The sequence below is a fragment of the Epargyreus clarus genome, unplaced genomic scaffold (assembly GCF_041222505.1).
Source record: "Epargyreus clarus isolate Ecla_fem2 unplaced genomic scaffold, WU_Ecla_fem_2.2 ptg000034l, whole genome shotgun sequence".
Lineage (NCBI taxonomy): Eukaryota > Metazoa > Arthropoda > Insecta > Lepidoptera > Hesperiidae > Epargyreus > Epargyreus clarus.
The window spans coordinates 14,222,842-14,243,013 of record NW_027332239.1 but is presented as its reverse complement, the minus strand read 5'-3'; the positions used below and the strand labels follow the sequence as shown (position 1 = coordinate 14,243,013).

The 20,172-nt window shown below is 35.1% G+C and overlaps 2 protein-coding genes across 2 annotated transcripts; one reads left to right on the top strand and one right to left on the bottom strand.

Moving 5' to 3' along the window:
• Positions 1-778: 778 nt before the first annotated feature.
• Positions 779-4,915, bottom strand: LOC140755977 (putative inositol monophosphatase 3). Its single transcript, XM_073091347.1, has 3 exons — positions 4,291-4,915; positions 2,178-2,326; positions 779-1,533 (listed from the first exon to the last, which is right to left on the bottom strand). The coding sequence occupies exons 1-3, from the start codon at positions 4,823-4,825 to the stop codon at positions 1,168-1,170; spliced, it is 1,050 nt and encodes a 349-aa protein (XP_072947448.1). The 5' UTR covers positions 4,826-4,915; the 3' UTR covers positions 779-1,167.
• Positions 4,916-5,362: 447 nt separating this feature from the next.
• Positions 5,363-14,253, top strand: LOC140755818 (N-acetylneuraminate (7)9-O-acetyltransferase). Its single transcript, XM_073091150.1, has 10 exons — positions 5,363-5,678; positions 6,066-6,162; positions 7,240-7,343; positions 7,628-7,784; positions 8,327-8,585; positions 9,312-9,541; positions 10,167-10,451; positions 11,009-11,327; positions 12,181-12,422; positions 12,575-14,253. The coding sequence occupies exons 1-10, from the start codon at positions 5,546-5,548 to the stop codon at positions 13,140-13,142; spliced, it is 2,394 nt and encodes a 797-aa protein (XP_072947251.1). The 5' UTR covers positions 5,363-5,545; the 3' UTR covers positions 13,143-14,253.
• Positions 14,254-20,172: the final 5,919 nt, after the last annotated feature.

Genomic DNA, 20,172 nt, shown 5'->3' with positions numbered 1-20,172 from the left:
GAAATTCTAAAAGTTAAAAATCACTGAACGTAATTCATATATTTTTTCTTAAAATTAAATATTTCGTTTCACGGACATGAATGTTACTCATTTTTAAAAAGTTCCGCAAATCTTTTTTCAAATTAACGTGGGCCGACTATACCATTACAAATAACAAAAATATATTAAATTTAGATGCAATTTAAAATCTTAAATATAATTTATTTAAATATACGAATGGAATACAATAATAAATAAATATTGACAATAAATCACAGCCTTATTCTAAATTGATTTATAGTTATTATCGCACTAACTTTTGTTTTTATTTTCATCATATTGTTTCGATTTTCTATTGCTAGAAAAAGTCCTTTATTTTTTCTAGTGGTAATAGATGGTCATATAGTCCACATGGTAATAGATGGTAAGTGGTCCTTGATCATCTGAATATCTACGAGATATGTTTCTACTGGTCTAAGTAGGAACGCCTTAAATCGCATTAAATGTTTTAAGGTCGTATGGGCAGCCAAATTTAACGATGTTAAGTACTTATGTTCGCATGTAAGAAATTATAGCTACTCCTTGAGCGTTTTTAATAAAAAAATGAAGAGTATGAAACTATGTCAAAGTATGCTACAAAGTAATACGACGCGACACAACATAAAGCGTTAAATATAAAGTTTATGTAAATAACTTGCAACATTTACAAGTGTGGATTTCTATCTTTCTGTTTTTGTAAATCATCTGTCAAAAAAATCTCAAACGCCCTAAAAAAAAGCATAATTTTAGAAATTTTGGAGTTTTCTGCGCACCATTTTTAATAAGGATAGTCACGACAAATGCATCCATTGTTGCACTAAGTAGTCATAAGTCATTAACGAGTTTCACGAGAACTACGCTACTCCAGACCTCTCAACTTGTTCAGCAGTGGGGACTAACAAATTGCGTTAAAGCAACACTGAGCATGCAATGGACAGTTATGATCTACTATAACGTTTTCTTGTAGCGTCTACGTTGATTAATAGTTCGCGCTTCTTAACTTTTAATAATTAACTCTTCTTTTCTTGTGATTCGACATCAGACAGCACAAGTGGTCACTAACCTTACACTGCACTGGACCTTTCCAATATACCATTTCCAGTTTCGTATTAAACTTTTCACATTCCCTGCTACTTCCGGTTCCAACAACTACGTCTCCAGCTTGATCAATTTGTCCAAATAATGTTGATGATCGAACCTCGATACCAGGATACCATCAGTCACTTTGACATGAGCGCTACTTGTGTAGTCAATATTCTGTCCTTTCAACGTGGAAAGCTTGCCATTAACGGACTTTATGATCGCGTCTCCGGCACAAATATCCCATTTCTTGATAGCACTCGCGTGGAGGTATATATCGTATGTGCCGTTTATGACCTCCATCACCTTGTAGCCAGCGCCACCAGCCAGTGTGATGGGCGTGTTGGCACCAAACGCGTTTGTCGCTAGCTCCTTCACTTTGCCTGAGTGTGAGCGGGACACGACTACACGCGGATGGTCCATGTGATCGTCTTTCTGGAATTTGAATTGTAAACGTGATGAAAAAATATATATTTTTAATGTTAAGTAGTATTAGTTAGTGATAAAATTTATGGGTATGGGTGTTCAGACATCTTTAATAGTGTGATATAATACCTCTGTCGCCATTTCTTAGGGCCTTTTCCTTGTTACGCAAGTCTACGTCCCCATGCATGTCCCACTCGATTACGTGATGCATGCGACACATGCGCCGCACGCATGATAAAAAGTAACTATGACGCGCGACAGGTAAAAACCCTTATGGTCCGTTCACACAGACCGGCTCGGAGAGAAGAGCAGATTTTTATCACGTTAGGAACAGAGTTTTGAGTAATTGTATTAAGGTTTATTTTTGCATGTGCACTTCTTTTGTCATTAAGAATGCTTGAACGCGGTTCGTGTGAAATAACAAGAGCAGCCGACCGGCTCAGACTGCGTGCTTATTCTCCCTCGCGCAGCCAATCGGCTCCGATTGCGAGCGCTTCCGCTTTCAGATCTTTACCAGCTGGTCTATGTGAAATAGTTGGTGGCTCCACTTCAATCGTTTATAATCCGGTCTGTGTGAAAAGAGAAATGCGTGCCGCTGCTCTCCGAGCCGGTCTGTGTGAACGGATCCCTATAGTATGAAGATATAAACTTACATGATGCGCTCGCGGCATATTCGCGGACGTTGCCTTCGTGTACCAGGCCCAGTGGGTCCGCGGTATGAACGGGAAGTGGATGACGCCTAGCACTGGGACCCCGCGTACAGCTACGCACACCATCGTCGTCACATACTGGTACAAACCCTCTGTGGACAAGTTATACTTAATTATACTTAATATGTCACATGAGTGAAAGTTTCAATTGTAGAACCTCAGAGTATGGTTGCTGTTACACCAGAGATATGCTAGTTAAATAGATGTGTGTCAAATGGTCTAATCCACCAAAAGGATTGCTGCATCTTCATTTATTTATAGTATGTTTTTTGCAGAGGGATGCAAGCTACGGATGTGAATTAAGGATGGGTAAGGTATAGCTATATATATTTGTAGTACATTTTACTTGCTTAGCGTTTATATCTAAGCTATGTTTTCATAGAGGGATGCGAGGTAAGCATTGGAGTTATGGATGTGAGTTAAGAATCAGAACTGGTATAGCTAACTATTGTTATAGCATATCTTACTCCCTTAGCTTAGCTTTGATCTCGCTAACAGCTTAACTACCTCACCCATCTTTGATGGAAAGGCATTGGACTGTTTTGTCTTTGCTTATTTATTTATTCTAAATTGCATTTGTTTTCATCAATATGAACCTATTAGTGTTCCACAGTGGCTTATCACATCAATAAAACAGTTAAAATTATGAAATACTACCTTAATACACTAAGTGATACCCTAATCATTCTAATATGACCTTCAACATTTATCACATAGTCTTATCAATGAATAGATCATAAAAATTCTGTTATCTCATTAATTAGGTTTTTTATAGCTTTATCAAGCCCAACACCATTAGTGTTGAGTAGTTTTAATTATTGCTACAAAGTGTAAGTATGATCCATGCATACTTTTAGGGTACTTTAGGTAATCTAGACCTTTATTTGGTTCATAATTAAAGAGGGAATAATAAACAATGCATTATTATGGTACCTAAGCATTATATATATTGCCTAACAAATTAATTTTAGCAAGAAATAAAAGGTACAGTAAAAGTGTCAGTCAGTATATTAGTTAAAATCTAGTCAGACAGAGGATCACAGGTTTGAATCCCAGAAATGCATCTTTGATTTTTTCAAGTTAAGTGTATATTAGACATTAATATTCTCTTACTATAATATTAAAGGAAAATATTGTACAAAAATGATCAATAAAGTTTTGAAAGGTGTAGAAGTCTATCAATTTGCACTTTGGACCGCATTGGACTAATAAGGCCTTCATTTTGAGAGGAGACCTGCATGCTGCTGTAGAATAGGAACACATTGCTGATGTGTAAATATTCTTCACAATTAACTTCATAGAAAACAAAAGGAAGGCCTTCAAAATTTTGTTCAATTATTTGTCCTTTAAATTGAACAATTGTGCATGATTTCATAATACATTGATAATTATGCTCATATTGTAACCAAAACCATGTAAACAAATAGGAATCAAGCAATTGTGTACACAGCAAAATTTATAGGCATATGAATAAAACAAATTTATTTTATATATTTACTGCAAGCTTTAAATGATCAGGACATATAAAAAATGTGTTATTTGTTTTATTTCATGATTTGTTTCAAAATTAGTCAATATATTATCTTTCAATATATCATAATAATGGGTTAAGTAAATTTTTAAACATTGAAAAACTTATTGATATGAAGAAAAGTTTAAGTTTTTCTGTCTCTTGAAAACTATGTGAATTAAATATACACCATGGGTTAAAAACTCATCATATCAAAGCTACTGCTTGTAGCTTTTAATGAATATGTCCAATTTTTATGGAAAAATGTAGGTTCACTGGTCTACACATTGGTTTAAAACACATTACTATATAATAAGTAGTGTTAAGCTCTGCTGCATTCCAATTTTGTGTGTGGTCAAGCAAAGGCACTTACATGAGACACTTCAATATTCCTACTAGCAAAGTGTACATCCAGTAGGGAATGATTATTGAGCTTATTATCAAGAACTGTTTAATCTGATTAGAATTAAATAAGAAAGCGATTCCAGTGCCCTTTACAATAAGTAGTAGGACCTCATTACATGATAGATGTTTATAAGAGCTTACCAGTATACTCCTGCGTGGCGTCCAGAGGATCGATCCAAATAGTAACATGTTTCCCTGTAACGTACTCATCATTCAGGTAGTCAACAGCACTGTGTTCCTCTGGCATCCAGTTGCCGAGGTCCAAGGCGCCCTGGCTGGGGCACTTGGCTTCCGACATCTCCTCAGATTCCACGTGAACCGAAGGAAACGTATTCACCAAGCTGTTATACATGACGCAGTGGGAGGCATGATCCGCGTCCGTCACCGGGTCGTTCGCGCCTTCCAACGTCTTCCCCTTGCTTTTCACGTTTAACTCAGAATTCTTCCCTTCCACTACTTTCTTCCCGCCCATCTCCGACGCCAGGATCGCGGCCCTTAATAGATGTTTCAAGTTCACTACATCGGGTTTCGGTTTCGATTCCGCCGTGGTCCCAGATTGCCAATAAATGATGAGGAACAAAATGAAAGCCAGTGTCAAACAAGTAAACTTGTTCAGTCGCAGCGTACCGCCGAAATTCATCGTAGTTGGTTCTAATTCAGTCTTTATCAGATCCATCAACACAAGAAATCAACGTAAGTCCCATTCCATGGGCACGTAAATACATAAACCATAGACAAAGTTTTACTTTGCAAAACTGAATGTGAAAGGTGTGAAAGTGTTAAAACTTGAATCCATAGATTACCGCTATATTTCGAACACCATTTTATTCTTTGCTGCTACTGAACTTATAATTGTAAAATGTAAGTTGATCCATATTTTAATACAAGGGTCATTGGAGATATTACTTCATAAACATGCACAGACTATTTAAAATAATATATTCCACTTAACGCCCATTACTTCCACCTTCCTTCCTTCCTTCCACTAACGCACAAAGGCCGCAGACATTGAGGGAAAGGTTCACTCAAAAGAACCACTAATATTAAACGATACATAATACCTTTCACTTATGGATGAAGTAGTTGCGATACAGTCTCGAACATTGCTTAAACTAGAACGATATAGCGGGTGGTGAAATCGATACAGACGATAAGTGGAACAAACCCATCATAACTGTCAACTGTCAAGTCAAATATGTCAAATATAACAAAGTGTCAAATGTCAAATTGAACGCGTTGTTTTGGTTAAAAGGGGCGAAAGTTATTTCGACGATATAACAGTATTTAATGAATATCCATGGTTTTATTTGAGCGTTATTATATCGGCTAGATGTTTTTCGCGGTTATATAACAATATTTAGCTCGGTAGCTAAATAGTTTTGGTTATTTGTCGGCTATGGTGTCGTATCCGAAGAAGTCTTCCGCGGAGTGGATCATTGACCAGCTCAATGTGGATAATGCGAAGCTGGTAGCCTTCGTGCTGGTGATAGGATTTATTGGTTATCATGGCGTTCTACACTTGCGATACGGTAACTATTCTGATTTTTTCTAATAAGTGTATTAGTAAGGCAATTCAATGAAATAATTCTGTTTTTTTAGGGTAATAATTTGCGATGTGCATTCTTACTTGGTGGAAGTGCTCAGTCCTACGTAGCAAATAAAATAAATACGTATTTATGCCTCATTGTGGTTGCTAAATTTGTCGTCGCCGGGTATGCGGCGTAGAATTTTCTGGGTTCGAAACCGACTGAGTAAACTTTAAAATCATAAATTTAGAGGAAAATTAGGTTTATTTACAACTCTCTTAGTTACCAACTGGTCCAGTGTGCTCTTTTGAGAATCTGTTTAGTTTATCTTGTTTATTGTAAATATTTATCTACATATCTGCTAATATAATGTATATCTGCTATCTACAGGCACTGACTCTTGTACCTGGCTGTTGTCTTCAGGAAGGTATAAAGGAGACCATGAATGGCAGCCGTATGGGTGTATGTTGCATAAATATTCAAAGACGTGAGTACAGTTTTTTACATAATTTGTATACTTATATTTCACTAAGTAGCAAAACTACACATAGTCAATGTGTAGGGGCCACAAGGTCTAAGCTGAGCTTATACAGACCTGAAGCTGATACAGACCTCGCGGACTGTAAGTAACTGTTGCTCATGAACGTGTTATAGGTGAGAATGAAAGGGACCTAATGCAAAATGAACATTTTGTGAAACACTTAAATAATCATCATTCTCTCCACAGACTTGTATCTGTGGTTCTCCTCCAGACAGGTTAGAGATGCGTGGTTATTAAGGAGTCTTAATATTTATGTTTGTCCTTTTCTAGTTCCAGTCTTTTGTTCTATGGTGCGATGTGTAATTAACTTCAGATAATGTCAAGGTACAACTTGAAGTCGGCCACAGGTCAATTTCATAGAAAATGTCTATATCTAGCTGTTTCAGATGTCTAATGATATATGAGTCACTTGGTTACATGTCTCATGCTACTTCGTATGTATCATTAGTACTCTACTGTAAGTCTTAATTACACTTGTTAAAGCTGACTCCAACCTTTTAAAGGTTAATTCAATTAACTGTAATAAGACCAACAGATGTGAGGTCCCTAGGAAAGATATTTTTTAAAACTATAATGATGATATTAATAATTAATTATGTTTATGGTGATTCTATAGGTGAATTCAGACTATGTACATATCATAACAACTGGTTCCTGACAATCTTGATGAGGAGAATGGGATAAAATTATTAAAATTGTGTATTGTCATTGGTTCTTGATAATTGTTCAAAATTTAAAATTAATCGGACCGTTCAAAGTTGTTTAAAAATTGAGTTCAAAGATTCCGTTACATACATACATACAGGTCAAGCTAATAAAAGTGTGGTAATAAAGTTACTTTGCATATTTTATTTGAATGGATTATATTTTGCACGTTAACAAACAAAAAAAAACTGAACTAGCAATTATTTTGAAAACAAAAGTAATGTTATTCTGTTTTTAGTTTTTTGTTGTGAGATTAAAATACTCTAATAAGTGTTTACTGTGTATAATGTTTTAATCTCATGTCTTTTTAAATTTCAGGGATGCAAGAAGATGTCTAAGGTACCTGGCTTTCTGGGGAAATTACAATAGTTTCGCCTTCATAGGGGATGCTCGTCTAGAACAGCTATATGAATACTTTATAAGTAAGTGATTTGTGATTAGTGCATCCTAGATCGAATTAAGAATGCCTTGTGATCGAAGTACTCCACACCCATGGGCGACAAGTAAAGTAGGATTGATCTTAAACAATAAATAACCGATTAAAACATGTAGATTTTCCAACAGCCTTATCTTTCGCGTGTAAGCCAATATTTATTTGTAAAATTTTATTACTCCAAGACAAGATGCCCTGAGAAATTGCTTAATTACACTGCCGATTTCCTGAAAATGACCCATGATTATGATCATTTTTTTGTAAATATTTCAGGTGTACTTAAGACTCGTTTAGACGTGGACACATCATACTCAACAATAGACCACCACAGAGCTAACTACTCGTACGTGGACACTAAACTGAAGCTCTCCGTCAGCTTCGTGTGGAGTGAGGACGTCTCCAAGACAATGGTGGACCAGTTTAGAGCTTGGTGAGAGATTTTATATCTAATAATGTTCATTTTATATTCAGGTTTACATATTTGTGGCGTTCTGACGGCCCGCAGCGTCATAAAGGGCAAAGACTTATCGAACCAGAGCGAGGTTTTAAAGAAACACAGTCCTTCGTTATTTTCAGTAGTCCGAAAATACATGTACATATATTTCTTTTAAATACAAATAAGTATCAAAAAGGTAAAAATATATAAAAACCTATTTCCCTATTTCCAGCCTGTATTACCAACAATATTTGTTACAAGCCTTCATTTACATTAAACTGTTAGTTCGTTACTGTATAACGGTTAAATCGCAACTGAATTTTGAACCAGTTGATACCAATAGATTGTGCTGAGAGTTTGTGACGTCATACTAAATCCAATATGGCGAGGTTCCAAGATGGCGAACCTATTTTTTTACGTACCTCTAATACAAATATCACATGAAAGGTTTTTTTTAGAAAAATACGAAAAAAATTACATAACTAAAAAGTTTGTTTAGAAAAACTTTTTTAATATGAATTTACTATTTTATGCAGGGAGAAATCAGACAGACCGCCGTCAGTGATCGTGGCGGGCACCGGTCTCCAGTTAATCAAGAACCGGAACACCACCGACCTGGTGTTGGAGGAGTACAAACGGAACCTTACTCAGCTGGTGCAGCCGATAGACGCCTTGGTCGCTCGGAACACGAGGGTGCTGTGGAAACTGTCCGAGGGGGTTGATACCGCCAAACTGAAGAGCGATCTCAGGATCAGTAATGCGGATATCGATGCGTATAATAGGGCAGCGGCGGAGGTTGGTTTAATTTCTCTGATTATGTCTATTGCCTTTTAACTATATCTCGACATTGCGTGTCAGCCAAGTTAAAAAAAAAATAGGGACATATCAACTATTCTAGTTAGAGTTATTTTTGACTGCATAAGTCAAATTTGTTTAAGTTACACATGTGTATTTTAGTATGTTTATTCAATTAACTAATAGTTTATTTAATTGTATTGTTGTATTTGTGTATGTGTGTATACTGTATATGCATATATATAATATGTATCTGTGTACAAATCAATAGGGCACAGTATGAGTGGGCGACGCTATGTCAGTATTATCAATGTGTATGTAAACACATATAGTGTTATATGTGTGCTGCTATGTGGTCCTAGTGCGCAGTTTAATGCATAGCCTTATGTTGACTGCATGTGTATGGGTATAGTCCGCGCCAAACTGCTAGTCTGCTGTGAAGTTGTGAGCAGGTGCGATTCATTTCTATACTCAGAGTGGACTAACAGCTTTACGTGGACTATATTATGTGTGTTAATTTTGTATGACAGCGCGAGTAAAGTAGCGTTACGTATGTAGTGTCTACTACATAAAGATGTAGCACTTCTTTACTTGAGGATTTCTCCAAGCACGGCATAATTTTTTGCGTCGCTACGTTTGTATTATATATGTGTACACATATTCTATTGTCCAGTACTAGCTGTGTCGCATTATGTCTGTACTGTATATGTTTGTCTCTGTGCACAGATCCTGGTACACAGTGCGAGTCGTATATGGGTATCAGCTCGGCTCGCGGCCGCGGGAGTACCTTCCGCTGACGGGGCGGCGCTCAGCGGCACCGCCCTCAGACACTGTGCACAGCTGCTGCTCAACATGTACTGCAACGATCACATGAACTTCCATGATGGCTCCTGTTGTGCTCAGCCGGAGCCATGTACGAGGTTACAGGTCATCACCTTCGCGCTGTTCCTGTTCTGGTGAGTGATATGTAATTTAGTATGTACGAGCAATTTGTACTTATCTATCCTGAGTACATGTACACACATATACAGACATAAACAGAGGAAACTCACAGGCAACACATACTAAATCATACATACATATATACATACGTGTATGTATAACATCTACTACTACTTTAAGAAGTCGATTTCTACACTCACCACCCTATACCAGGATTACCTAAGTCGTTGATGCCGTGCACACATACATAGACAAACACACAAACATCCAGCAACAGAAATATAAACTCATCATTTAGATATTTGTCTAGACGAGAATCAAACCCTGGACCTTCTGCGCGTCCAACGGATATGGTGACTAGTGGTAAAGTGCCTACATAATTAACTAACAAATAATAAATATTATGATCGACACTAATATATAAAATTGAAATATCTTTTTGAAATGTCATAAAAAAGATTTTTTCACTAAATGTATGTGAAACTATACATATATATATGGTATTTGTAATAAAAACGAAACAATTTTCAAATTTTGTATGTTTCTCTACTTATCTGTCTAAGGTTCACGTCTCTCCGTTGCACATAACTCTAATTCAAATCAAATAAAATACGATATAGAGTATCTTGATGTTTCCAGCGCAGTCCTAGCCGGCATGAAGGCGGCCTGGTCGTGGTGGCAGGTGCTCCGGCACCGGGCGGAGGGCTACACCCTCGTGGCGCGGGCGAAACCACCCCCCACACCCCCTTCACCCCTCACTGCCCTAGCCAAGCTCGGCGTCATCATGGCATACTTCTACCTCTGTGACCGGACGAACTTCTTCATGAAGGAGAATAAGTATTACTCGGAGTGGAGCTTCTGGCTGCCCGTTGGTTATGTGATAGCGCTGGGGCTGTTCTTCACGGACGAGTCCAGGTCTAGTAAGTGAGTGGGGTTTGTATTGTTGTTGTTGGATTAGGTTTTTGATAGACAGTGTTGCCATATGTATGATAAAAAATCTCTAATTTATTTTTTTTTGTTATTAATGAATTGTACAAATTAACTCATAAATTTTCTTGAAAGGTAAATTAAATAATTTATTTATGTTTATATGTTCAATCAAAATTATTTACATTTAAATCAATAGTATTTACATAAATGTTATCCTCATCATCATCAACCCATTACTGTCCCCTGCTGGACACGGGTCTCCTCTCAGAATGAGAAAGATTAGGCCATAGTCCACATAATTGTTATAAATATCAATAATGTAATTTAGTAATAAATATAATTGGGTGCTTTTTAGAAAAAGAAGAAATTGTTATTGTATTTATCAGAGGTATTAACAAGAAAGTAGTATCCGTTTTTTTAATAGAACTTATATTAATCCACATATTTTAAGCAATTTTTTTAAAGCTACAACTGCATATCAATTGTATCTATATTTATATTATGGCAAAAATATTAATAATAATAATTAACTATCCTCACTTCCCTTCCAGCCATTCAAGGGTGCTCCACCGCGAACAAACAGACGAATGGAAGGGCTGGATGCAGCTGGTTATCCTGGTGTACCAGGTTACCGGAGCCAGCAAAGTCTTACCGATATACATGCTGGTCCGAGCTCTAGTCTCATCATACCTCTTCCTGACGGGCTATGGGCATTTCTACTACACCTGGAAGACGGGGGATACCAGCCTAGTCAGATACTTCAGAGTGATATTCAGATTGAACTTCTTCACTGTGGTACTGTGCTTGACTATGAATAGGCCCTATCAGTTCTACAGCTTTATTCCCCTGGTGTCCTTCTGGTATACTTTGGTGAGTATCTCAATAGATGATATGTTAAGAAGGAAATATCTGTTTTTTTTTAAATTAAGGGTAAACATAGAATAATGTGCTTATCTTTACTAATATTATAAAGAGGAAAACTGTGTTTGTTTGTTTGATTGTAATGAATAGGCTCAAAAACTACTGGACCGATTTTAAAAATTCTTTCACCATTCGAAAGCTACATTATCCACGAGTAACATAAGCTATATTTTATATGAAATATATTTGATAAATAGATTTTGAGGCGGTACAAAGTTTGCCGGGTCAGCTACTTTTGAATAAAAAAAGCCTTACGTCTGTCTCTGTTTGTAAGTGATAATCTTGGGAACAGTTGTCACTGCACATATAATAAGCTCTATATACAATTGTCACTGCACATATGGACACCTGTAATAAACTTCATATAAAACAGGGGCTCCACTTGAAGTCGATATCAAATGCGTTGCCGCTCCTGAGAACTAAGATTCGCTTCTTAACTCTAGAAATAGTTGTACTAGCGACAGTACCTCCCAGGTGAAACCATATTGGTAGTATAACTAGCTATAATCATAATCATTTATTCAATTGTCGGTAAGCATTTCAATATTAGATGTTTACAATATAGGAACGAAGCTTACCATACCAAATATCTGCGTACAAATGATAATAATACTTCGTATATCTAATTAAAATTACAACAAAGAGTAATTATTAAGATTTTATGTCAAATTGATGACAAACAATAGTTACAAATAATGATAATCAATGAAAAAATAATGTTTCCACATGTCTGTTTATCATTTTCCAAATGAACATAATTAATTGTATAACATTTCACAAGTTCTATTTGCATTCCTTCCAGATGTTCGTAATATTCGCCCTACCGCCCCACCTGATCCAATCTTCCACCCACACGATAGAGTCGAAGCCCTACCAATACCTCTACATAGCGCTGAAGGTGATCGGTTTGCTTTCCATCGTGACAGTGCTGTACATGAGCGAGGTGTTCTTCCAGAAGATATTCGTGACTCGCCCGTGGAAGGCGCTGTTTGTTAATGCCGATGATGATATACACCAGTGGTGGTTCATGTGGAAACAGGACAGGTATGTATTTTAGGGTTTCATAAACTAAGGGTAAAAACGGAACCCTATTACGCCTCCGCTGTCTGCCCATCTGTCCGTCTGTCACAGGATTAGTCATAAAGGTATTTCAATAGTATTTCTATATTACTGATCATTTATTTAAATAATTGCAGGTACTCGATGGCGTACGGAATAATATTCGCGATAGCATACCTCCTGGCTCAGCGGTACAGTTTACTCGACGACAGCAACCACAGCAACTTGTTCACTCCCGGGTTAGCCCTCAGTGCTACTCTCCTGGCCTTCATTGGCATCGGTAGCTACGTCACCTTTACATTCCTCTGCACGAATATCTTTGATTGCAACGAGATACACAGCTACGTTGCCTTCCTACCAATTGTCAGCTATATTATACTAAGGAATGTCTCCGGCGCCTTACGAACAAGACATTCGAGTTTCTTCGCCTGGTTTGGGACTATTACCTTAGAGCTATTCGCGAGTCAATCACATATTTGGTTGGCAGCGGATACGCATGGAGTCTTAGTACTTATACCGAGCGCTCCGATCTTAAACTTGATTCTCACGTCATATATCTTCGTGTTTACGGCACATGAGATACATAAACTAACGGCGGTTGTACTCCCGTACGCGGTGCCAGATGACTGGAAGTTGGCGTTGAGGAATTTCGCAATCTTCCTAGCTATTCTAGTCCCGATCGGCATACATGATGGTATGTTTTGAGGTTAGGTTAGGTTGGAAATCTAAAAGGTGATTTTAAGTGCCAGTTGCGTATGTCGTTTTGTGTTTTTGTGTTTTGTATTTAATGCAAATGGAAGGGTTAATGTGTCATACGTAATATGGTGGAGATTTTATGTTATCATTATAAATTATTGTGTAAAAAAATCGCAATAATATGACATAAGACACATATTTATGTATTTGAAATAGTATTCATTGATCTTGAATTTTTTAAAGTCACGGCTTGATGAAAGGGTAGGTTTTGACAAAGCAAATGGAGGGGAGAGAAAGAGAGAGAGGGGGAATAGAGTCCAAACGTTAGTAGAAGGACGAGATATATTAAAACAGAGATTAAATCCAATATTATTTTTGCGTTTAAGTTATTTGTATAAAAACTATATGCAGTATAATTTTATCATACACGCACGAAAAATATGTATATAAAAACGTGTATGTACTTAAGAATTTATACTTCTTTGGTGTAATTAATCGTATAAATAAGTCAACGACAATGATAAGAAAAGCTAAAAATACACTCTGCACTCTTAGTATGAGTTTCAATTTATAACTCGATCAATCGAATCGAGATCTCGACAGCTCGTACATTACAATGACGAATTTTATTACGTAATCGACCGCCAGAGGCGCTGCAGGTAGATATGAGCGAGATGTTGAGTTCTCTATTCGATCGATCGAAATAAAGACTTATTATAAGGGATAGATTGTCTAAATACACCAAAAAAAGTACAATTTCTATAATAATATTTAGTATTAAGTTAAAATAGCATAATTACCGGTGATGTGATATACAGTCCAAAAATTATGTGCTTCGGTTATGGAATTTCTTTACGTATTGTCACTGTAATTGGTTGGTTTCTTTATATTATATTTTTTACGAAAAAGTATTATACTTGTGTTAGAAATTAAAAGTAGTGTTTAGTTTATATATTTTTTTAATTTCGTCCTTTTGTATTAAGAATATATAATACAAACTATTCTTATTCATTTGTGTTGTGGGGTCCGAATTACTTTCAGTCATGAGATTATTTTTATTAACCTTAAAGTTACATTTTAAATTAAGGTCTTAGCTAAAAACGCAATAACGGGCTAAGGGCTCAAACACAAAACTGCGATGCGACGCGATGCGAATTCGCAACGCAGAAAATTGCGATGCGAATTGCTGCGATGCGATATCGTGCGGCGTAGCGTCTCTCAGGGTGACCAACAACAACAACCACTGTGCGATGCGAATCAATTCGCAAGTTCTTGCGATGCGTCGAGGGAGCTCGCAGATTTTTGCGATGCGACGTCGCATCGCAGTTTTGTGTACGAACCCTAAGGGCGAAAATTCTAATGGGATGAAAAATGTCTCAAATATAGTAATTTAATCCAACTAAATTTTGATTATGCACTAATACATACTAGATCAAACAAATTAATCCTATATAATTATATCGGGCCTCTTTTTTTGAAAAATTAATTGTCAGTTCAGACAGAAAGCAAATGTACAGTCGGCAAATATAATATTAATATTGTTTAAGTGAGATATGTAATTAGCGTAGTTTTTTAAAACATTATTTAGGCTTGGGAATTGCGTGTGAAAAATAATGCACGTTATTTTGTAGATCTGTTACACTACAAGACGTAGACTTTTGTAAAAATATTCTTTCGTCAAGAATATTTAGTTAAATTTCATATTGATAACACAGTTATTGTATACTGAAATATTATAAGATACATCCAATCTGTTATAGTTTGACAGTTTTTGGTTTAGAAATAGCATTTTTTATTGTATATATCTTTTTGTAACAATAATATTTAAAAGTATTTCTACATACATATTGTACTTACGAAGTTCAGAATGAGATCAATTGCTTGCATGTTGTTTTTATAATATAGGAGTAGCGGACGAGCATGCAGTCAACCTGATGGTAAGTGGCTACTGCCGCCCATGAACATCTGTAATCTAACCCAGATAAGATTAGATTCCTATCTGAAGTCGGCCATAGATGTGCCGCTATACCTGAGGACAAAGCTGGAACGTCTCGGAACCAGAACACAGCAGCAATTAATACTGATGTTATTAGGTAAAAAAAGGTGCCGCCGGAGTCGAACCCCAAAGGGTTCTATTACCTTTAATATCGACTGCAGGCTCTAGAATTTACTGACTCCTAAATACTTATGGCTTTTTTTATTACTATATGTATAATATGCTATGTTCAATAATTACCAGGCTGTATTTTGCTAGCCATACTACTGGTGTTACGTAATTAGTCTCAGGTATTTAGGTAATGAAACATGGTCTATTTTCTGCAAATACGAATATTTTTCCTGATGCAGTATGCTTTGGACTTTATCTATAAAAAAAGACAAGATAATTTTATCAAAAACAAGCCCGTCGAGTGAAAATAAAGATGGACCGATAATATATCAGACGTTACACTGTGATTTATATGTCGTAAGAGCATAATAAATACATTTTAAGATTTAAATTTGTTTTATTGTTAACAGAGTATAATATATTGTTGGAAATAACTGATTATCTTTTTTCGTATACGTAATTGTAACGTATGAACTAAAAAGTGCTTAAGATCTTCAAGACGGCAGCTTGTAATAATTTTGTGTCCCACACACTAGCGTCTGAGTGAGTTGCAAAATATGAATGGATCCAACTGTAACTGTCGCTAAGTCAACCAATAATAAGTCAATAATAATAATAAGTCAATAGGGATTAACCGTCGTAGAGTCAACTTACCCTGATGATGCTCCGTTTTGGAGCGAAACACGTGTTGGTGGTGGTATGTATGGTGGTGTATATTTTTAATTTTTGCATCTGCATGCATCCTTTGAGGGAGGGAGGATGGTACATACTGCATGGTTTAAAATATATACCATCATACATATTTGTAGCGGATTGTTGCGAAGTAGTTTTAATCTTAACTTAATAGCATGGATTTCCGCAAAGTAACGCCTGATACAATTAACTATCTGTAACTATTATGTATTTGCGTCTCACTCACACCTTTTTTGAGTCATTAAAGATGCATAATGACCTCTTCTATATTTATGTTAACCTGGTACCTGAACTTGCTAAATTTCAATATCATTTTAAAAAATCTTACTAATAAAAATTTGCAATCAAATTCCATGGTGGTTAGTAAAAAGTGTCAAAGTTTATTGTAATGTATCTATAGTGTCGGTTTTTCTAAATAGAACCCTGTGACAGACAGACAGACGGAGGAGGCCTAGTAATAGGGTTCCGTTTTTCTCCTAAGGGCACAGAACCCTAAAAATCACTCTCATCGTTTTTTTCTCTACATGAAGTAGGCTGTATGATTTAAATGTTAATTTTTATTCAGAAAAAAAATATTAAAGGAAACTTTAAAGCAGTTCGACAAATTAACTTTAAAATGGCGATACTTATATTAGTAGAAGATCCCGATATAAGACGACCTTCACCGAACTGGTTAATGGATAAAACTTTTCTTATATCAAATTAAATATGTCAAAAAGTATATTGCATGGATTGACTAAAAATTTCAGTCCAGAATATGATTAATTTTTATTTCTTAAACATTTCACTGGTTTTGTTTCTTTCTTTTGTTGTTTATTCTTTCTTTTGTTGTGTAGGTTTTCTTGGGTAGGCCAACTTGTTTACCTGTCCATACCCGCTTTTCTAAGGGTTGTGCCAGAAAATAATAGTCAACCTAAGATTTGCATATTTTATAGGCTTCATACTATCGATTGGTATGTAATTTGTAAATCAGATCAGTGAAATGTTTAATAAAATTTTTTTTTTTTTAATTGTAAAAAAAATCATCCGTAGCGATTAACCGTCGTAGAGTCAACTTACCCTGATGATGCTCCGTTTTGGAGCGAAACACGTGTTGGTGGTGGTAAGTATGGTGGTGTATATTTTTAATTTTTTGCATCTGCACGCATCTTTGTGGGAGGGAGGGTGGTACATACTGCATGGTTTAAAATATATACCATCATACATATTTGTAGCGGATTGTTGCGAAGTAGTTTTAATCTTAACTTAAAAAAATCATCCATTAACAAGCCATTAAACGGCTGACAGAATTTTCAGCCTGGCTGTCATGGTGTAATTTACGCGGAACAATGCCGACATGCGCTTAGACACGAAGTCGAAGAAAAAGTGCGAAGAGATATCGTTTCATTTGTAAATGATCAATGTTTAATATTTTTCAAACACGAAAATAGATGACAGTGACGATTGTCAAAAGGTTACATTTTCTCGTTAGGAGCGAGTGATCTTTATTAATCTATGTTGTAACGACATTTTTTTTTTAAATAAACTTTATAAACATTGCATTTGTTTATACATTTTTAATTTAGCGTTATAGTCCCGTTTTTGAAACTTATAGTGTGGAATTTTAGTTCTGATACGGTCCACGGGGGCGCCGTGTGAGCGGTAACTTAAAAGTTGAACGTTTTCGAGCAAACGTAAAAACTCATACTAAGGGTAGGTACTGTTGCGATACTTGCATTCCCGAGATAATAAAAACTCGCCCAATAGTGCCCAATACGCGCTTGGCCAGTGGGGTGGATTATGGCCTAATCCTTCTCATTCTGAGAGGAGACCCCTGCCCAGCAGTAGACATTAATTAAATGAAGTTGACGACGATGAAATGTTACTGAAAGTACATATTTGACCAACCTCTATAGACAGAATATAATAAATTGTTTGACTTTATAATTTGAGAAAATATTAAAGATTCCAATAATATTTTTCGTTTGTACGGCAAATAAACGATAGCATACTACGCCAACTCAAAGTTACATAGTTCATTTGGACATGATCTATTACGAATGCAATCGTTAGGTTACGTTCCGGACATATTCCATCAAATAAATTTGCATTTTTAATGAACAAAATTACGTCACCAAATTGTGAGGATTGTGGTGTGATTGAGGATTTTACACATATTTTGATGGAATGTGTTCGAAATGAAACATTTCGGAATTTATATTTGGGAGTAAAGTCTGCACATGTCGGCTATCTGAATAGCATTCTGGCTTCCCCGATGTCGGAGGAAGCTAAGGTGCTATTTAGGTTAGCTGACTTAGGTTTAGCAAAAAAATAATTTGGGTTCCATTCTATTTTTTTATTATTATTTTATCTAAAATCATATTCAAATTATGTACTCGTTTTATACAATGTTATGAGATGAATTGCTTAATAGTTTGTTTGTACGGGATGATGTGTTCGCCCAGCGAAAAAATCCCACTTTTAATTAAAAATAAATAAATAAAATAAATAAATGAATGCAATCTCTGATTGATCAGTTATAAATGAAAGTCATTTAACAAGCAAAATTTTATTTACTTTACATTGTTCGTGAGTAAGATGTCATAATGATTATACACCTTAACAGTAGATGCGAAGTGTAAAACTTATTTACAATCATTTAAACATTCTTCTAATATTTATCAAAACTACAATACAATATGACAATCAACGAATCATTGAATAAACTACGAACGAAATTAGAAGAAAGAATTTCAGAAATCAGTAAAGTTTTTTTAAAATCAAACTATTAGAGCAAATGATGAATGTTCGTAAAATTTTAAAAGTAAATATATTATAATTAAAATATTATTTATTTAATTTGAAGATTTTCATTTTAAATTAAAATTGAGTTACAACGTGTTTACATAGATGATAAATATCAGTTTCTTTTTATTTTTAAAATACCTTTTGGGTAATAGGTACTACATTATAAGGCCGTTTAGTGAGAGGGCGGCAACCGTTGCAAGTAAAATAAAGTAAAATAATCGTACGAATATGTGTTATAAACATGCTTATCAATAACCCTTATTCTGCGCTATGCATTTATGAAATGTCTACTTATGACTGATTCATACAACAGTTGGAAATAGCAATGATAAGGATTTTAGGGACAACATTTTATATTTTTAATTTGTCCAGTAAATAATCTGTATTAAGGGTTAAAATTAAAAAAAGTGTTGAAAAGAGCGCCAACAAATCGTTCTTTTTTCAAACTAATCGGGCTTATGCACCATTTGAAAATATTAAATAGTGGGTCACCAGATAAAAAATCTTATGCTACGAGTAACGTATAGAATAGAGAATAACCGCATCTTTCTCGTAGTTCTTAAGCCTAGAAAAGGTGCACTTAATTACTTCATAAGTGAGCTATCTTACACAATATCGATGGTCCTACATGATTATATTGGATATTTATAGATTATGGTAATTTATAAATTCGAATAGGAGAGCAACTGTCATCGCAATATAAGATATAAGTTCCATTCATTCGTATGAGATTTAAAAAAAAATTTTGAAATTAACATTGGAAAATTAAAATTCATTAAAAATATATCATTTAAAAAAACGTATTCATGATTCTTTGAAGATTTTTTTATGTAGGCATTTAATAGGCTCAGAGACAGAAAAAGTCAAGTACGTTTTTTTTTCAATAAAAATGTTTCCATTACGTAATCCATAGACAATATTGAGCCACACTTTATTCTAAGCAAACACTTTCCATCACAGCATCTTTAAATTAGTAAATATTTTTATTTTATTTTTACAATCCTACATTTTACAACAATGACTGACAAAATGACGATCATACAACTTTAACATTATCTATAGAATTATTTAAAGTAATTAGTATTGCTTATACATTATTAAGGTGCTCTTCTTTCTATGTTAACTTCCTATTCAGAACAAATAAATAGATTTTATATATATTTTTCATATTTAGTTAATAAATAATCCTTTACATATAAACAAAATTATTGAAGAAAATATAATTGTACAAATTATAAATAAACAATATACATTTCATTAGAATAATGCAATAAATAGTGCAATTAATACTATAATAATAAAAATTATGAACACAAAAACCTAATATAATGGCTGGTAAACTAAGTAAAATGACTACCAAACATGTAACTATAACTTCTTCTGTATAAAGATTTATAACTATAATTCCTATAACTAGTATATTAAACGAACTAATGTGTTCTTTACATTATA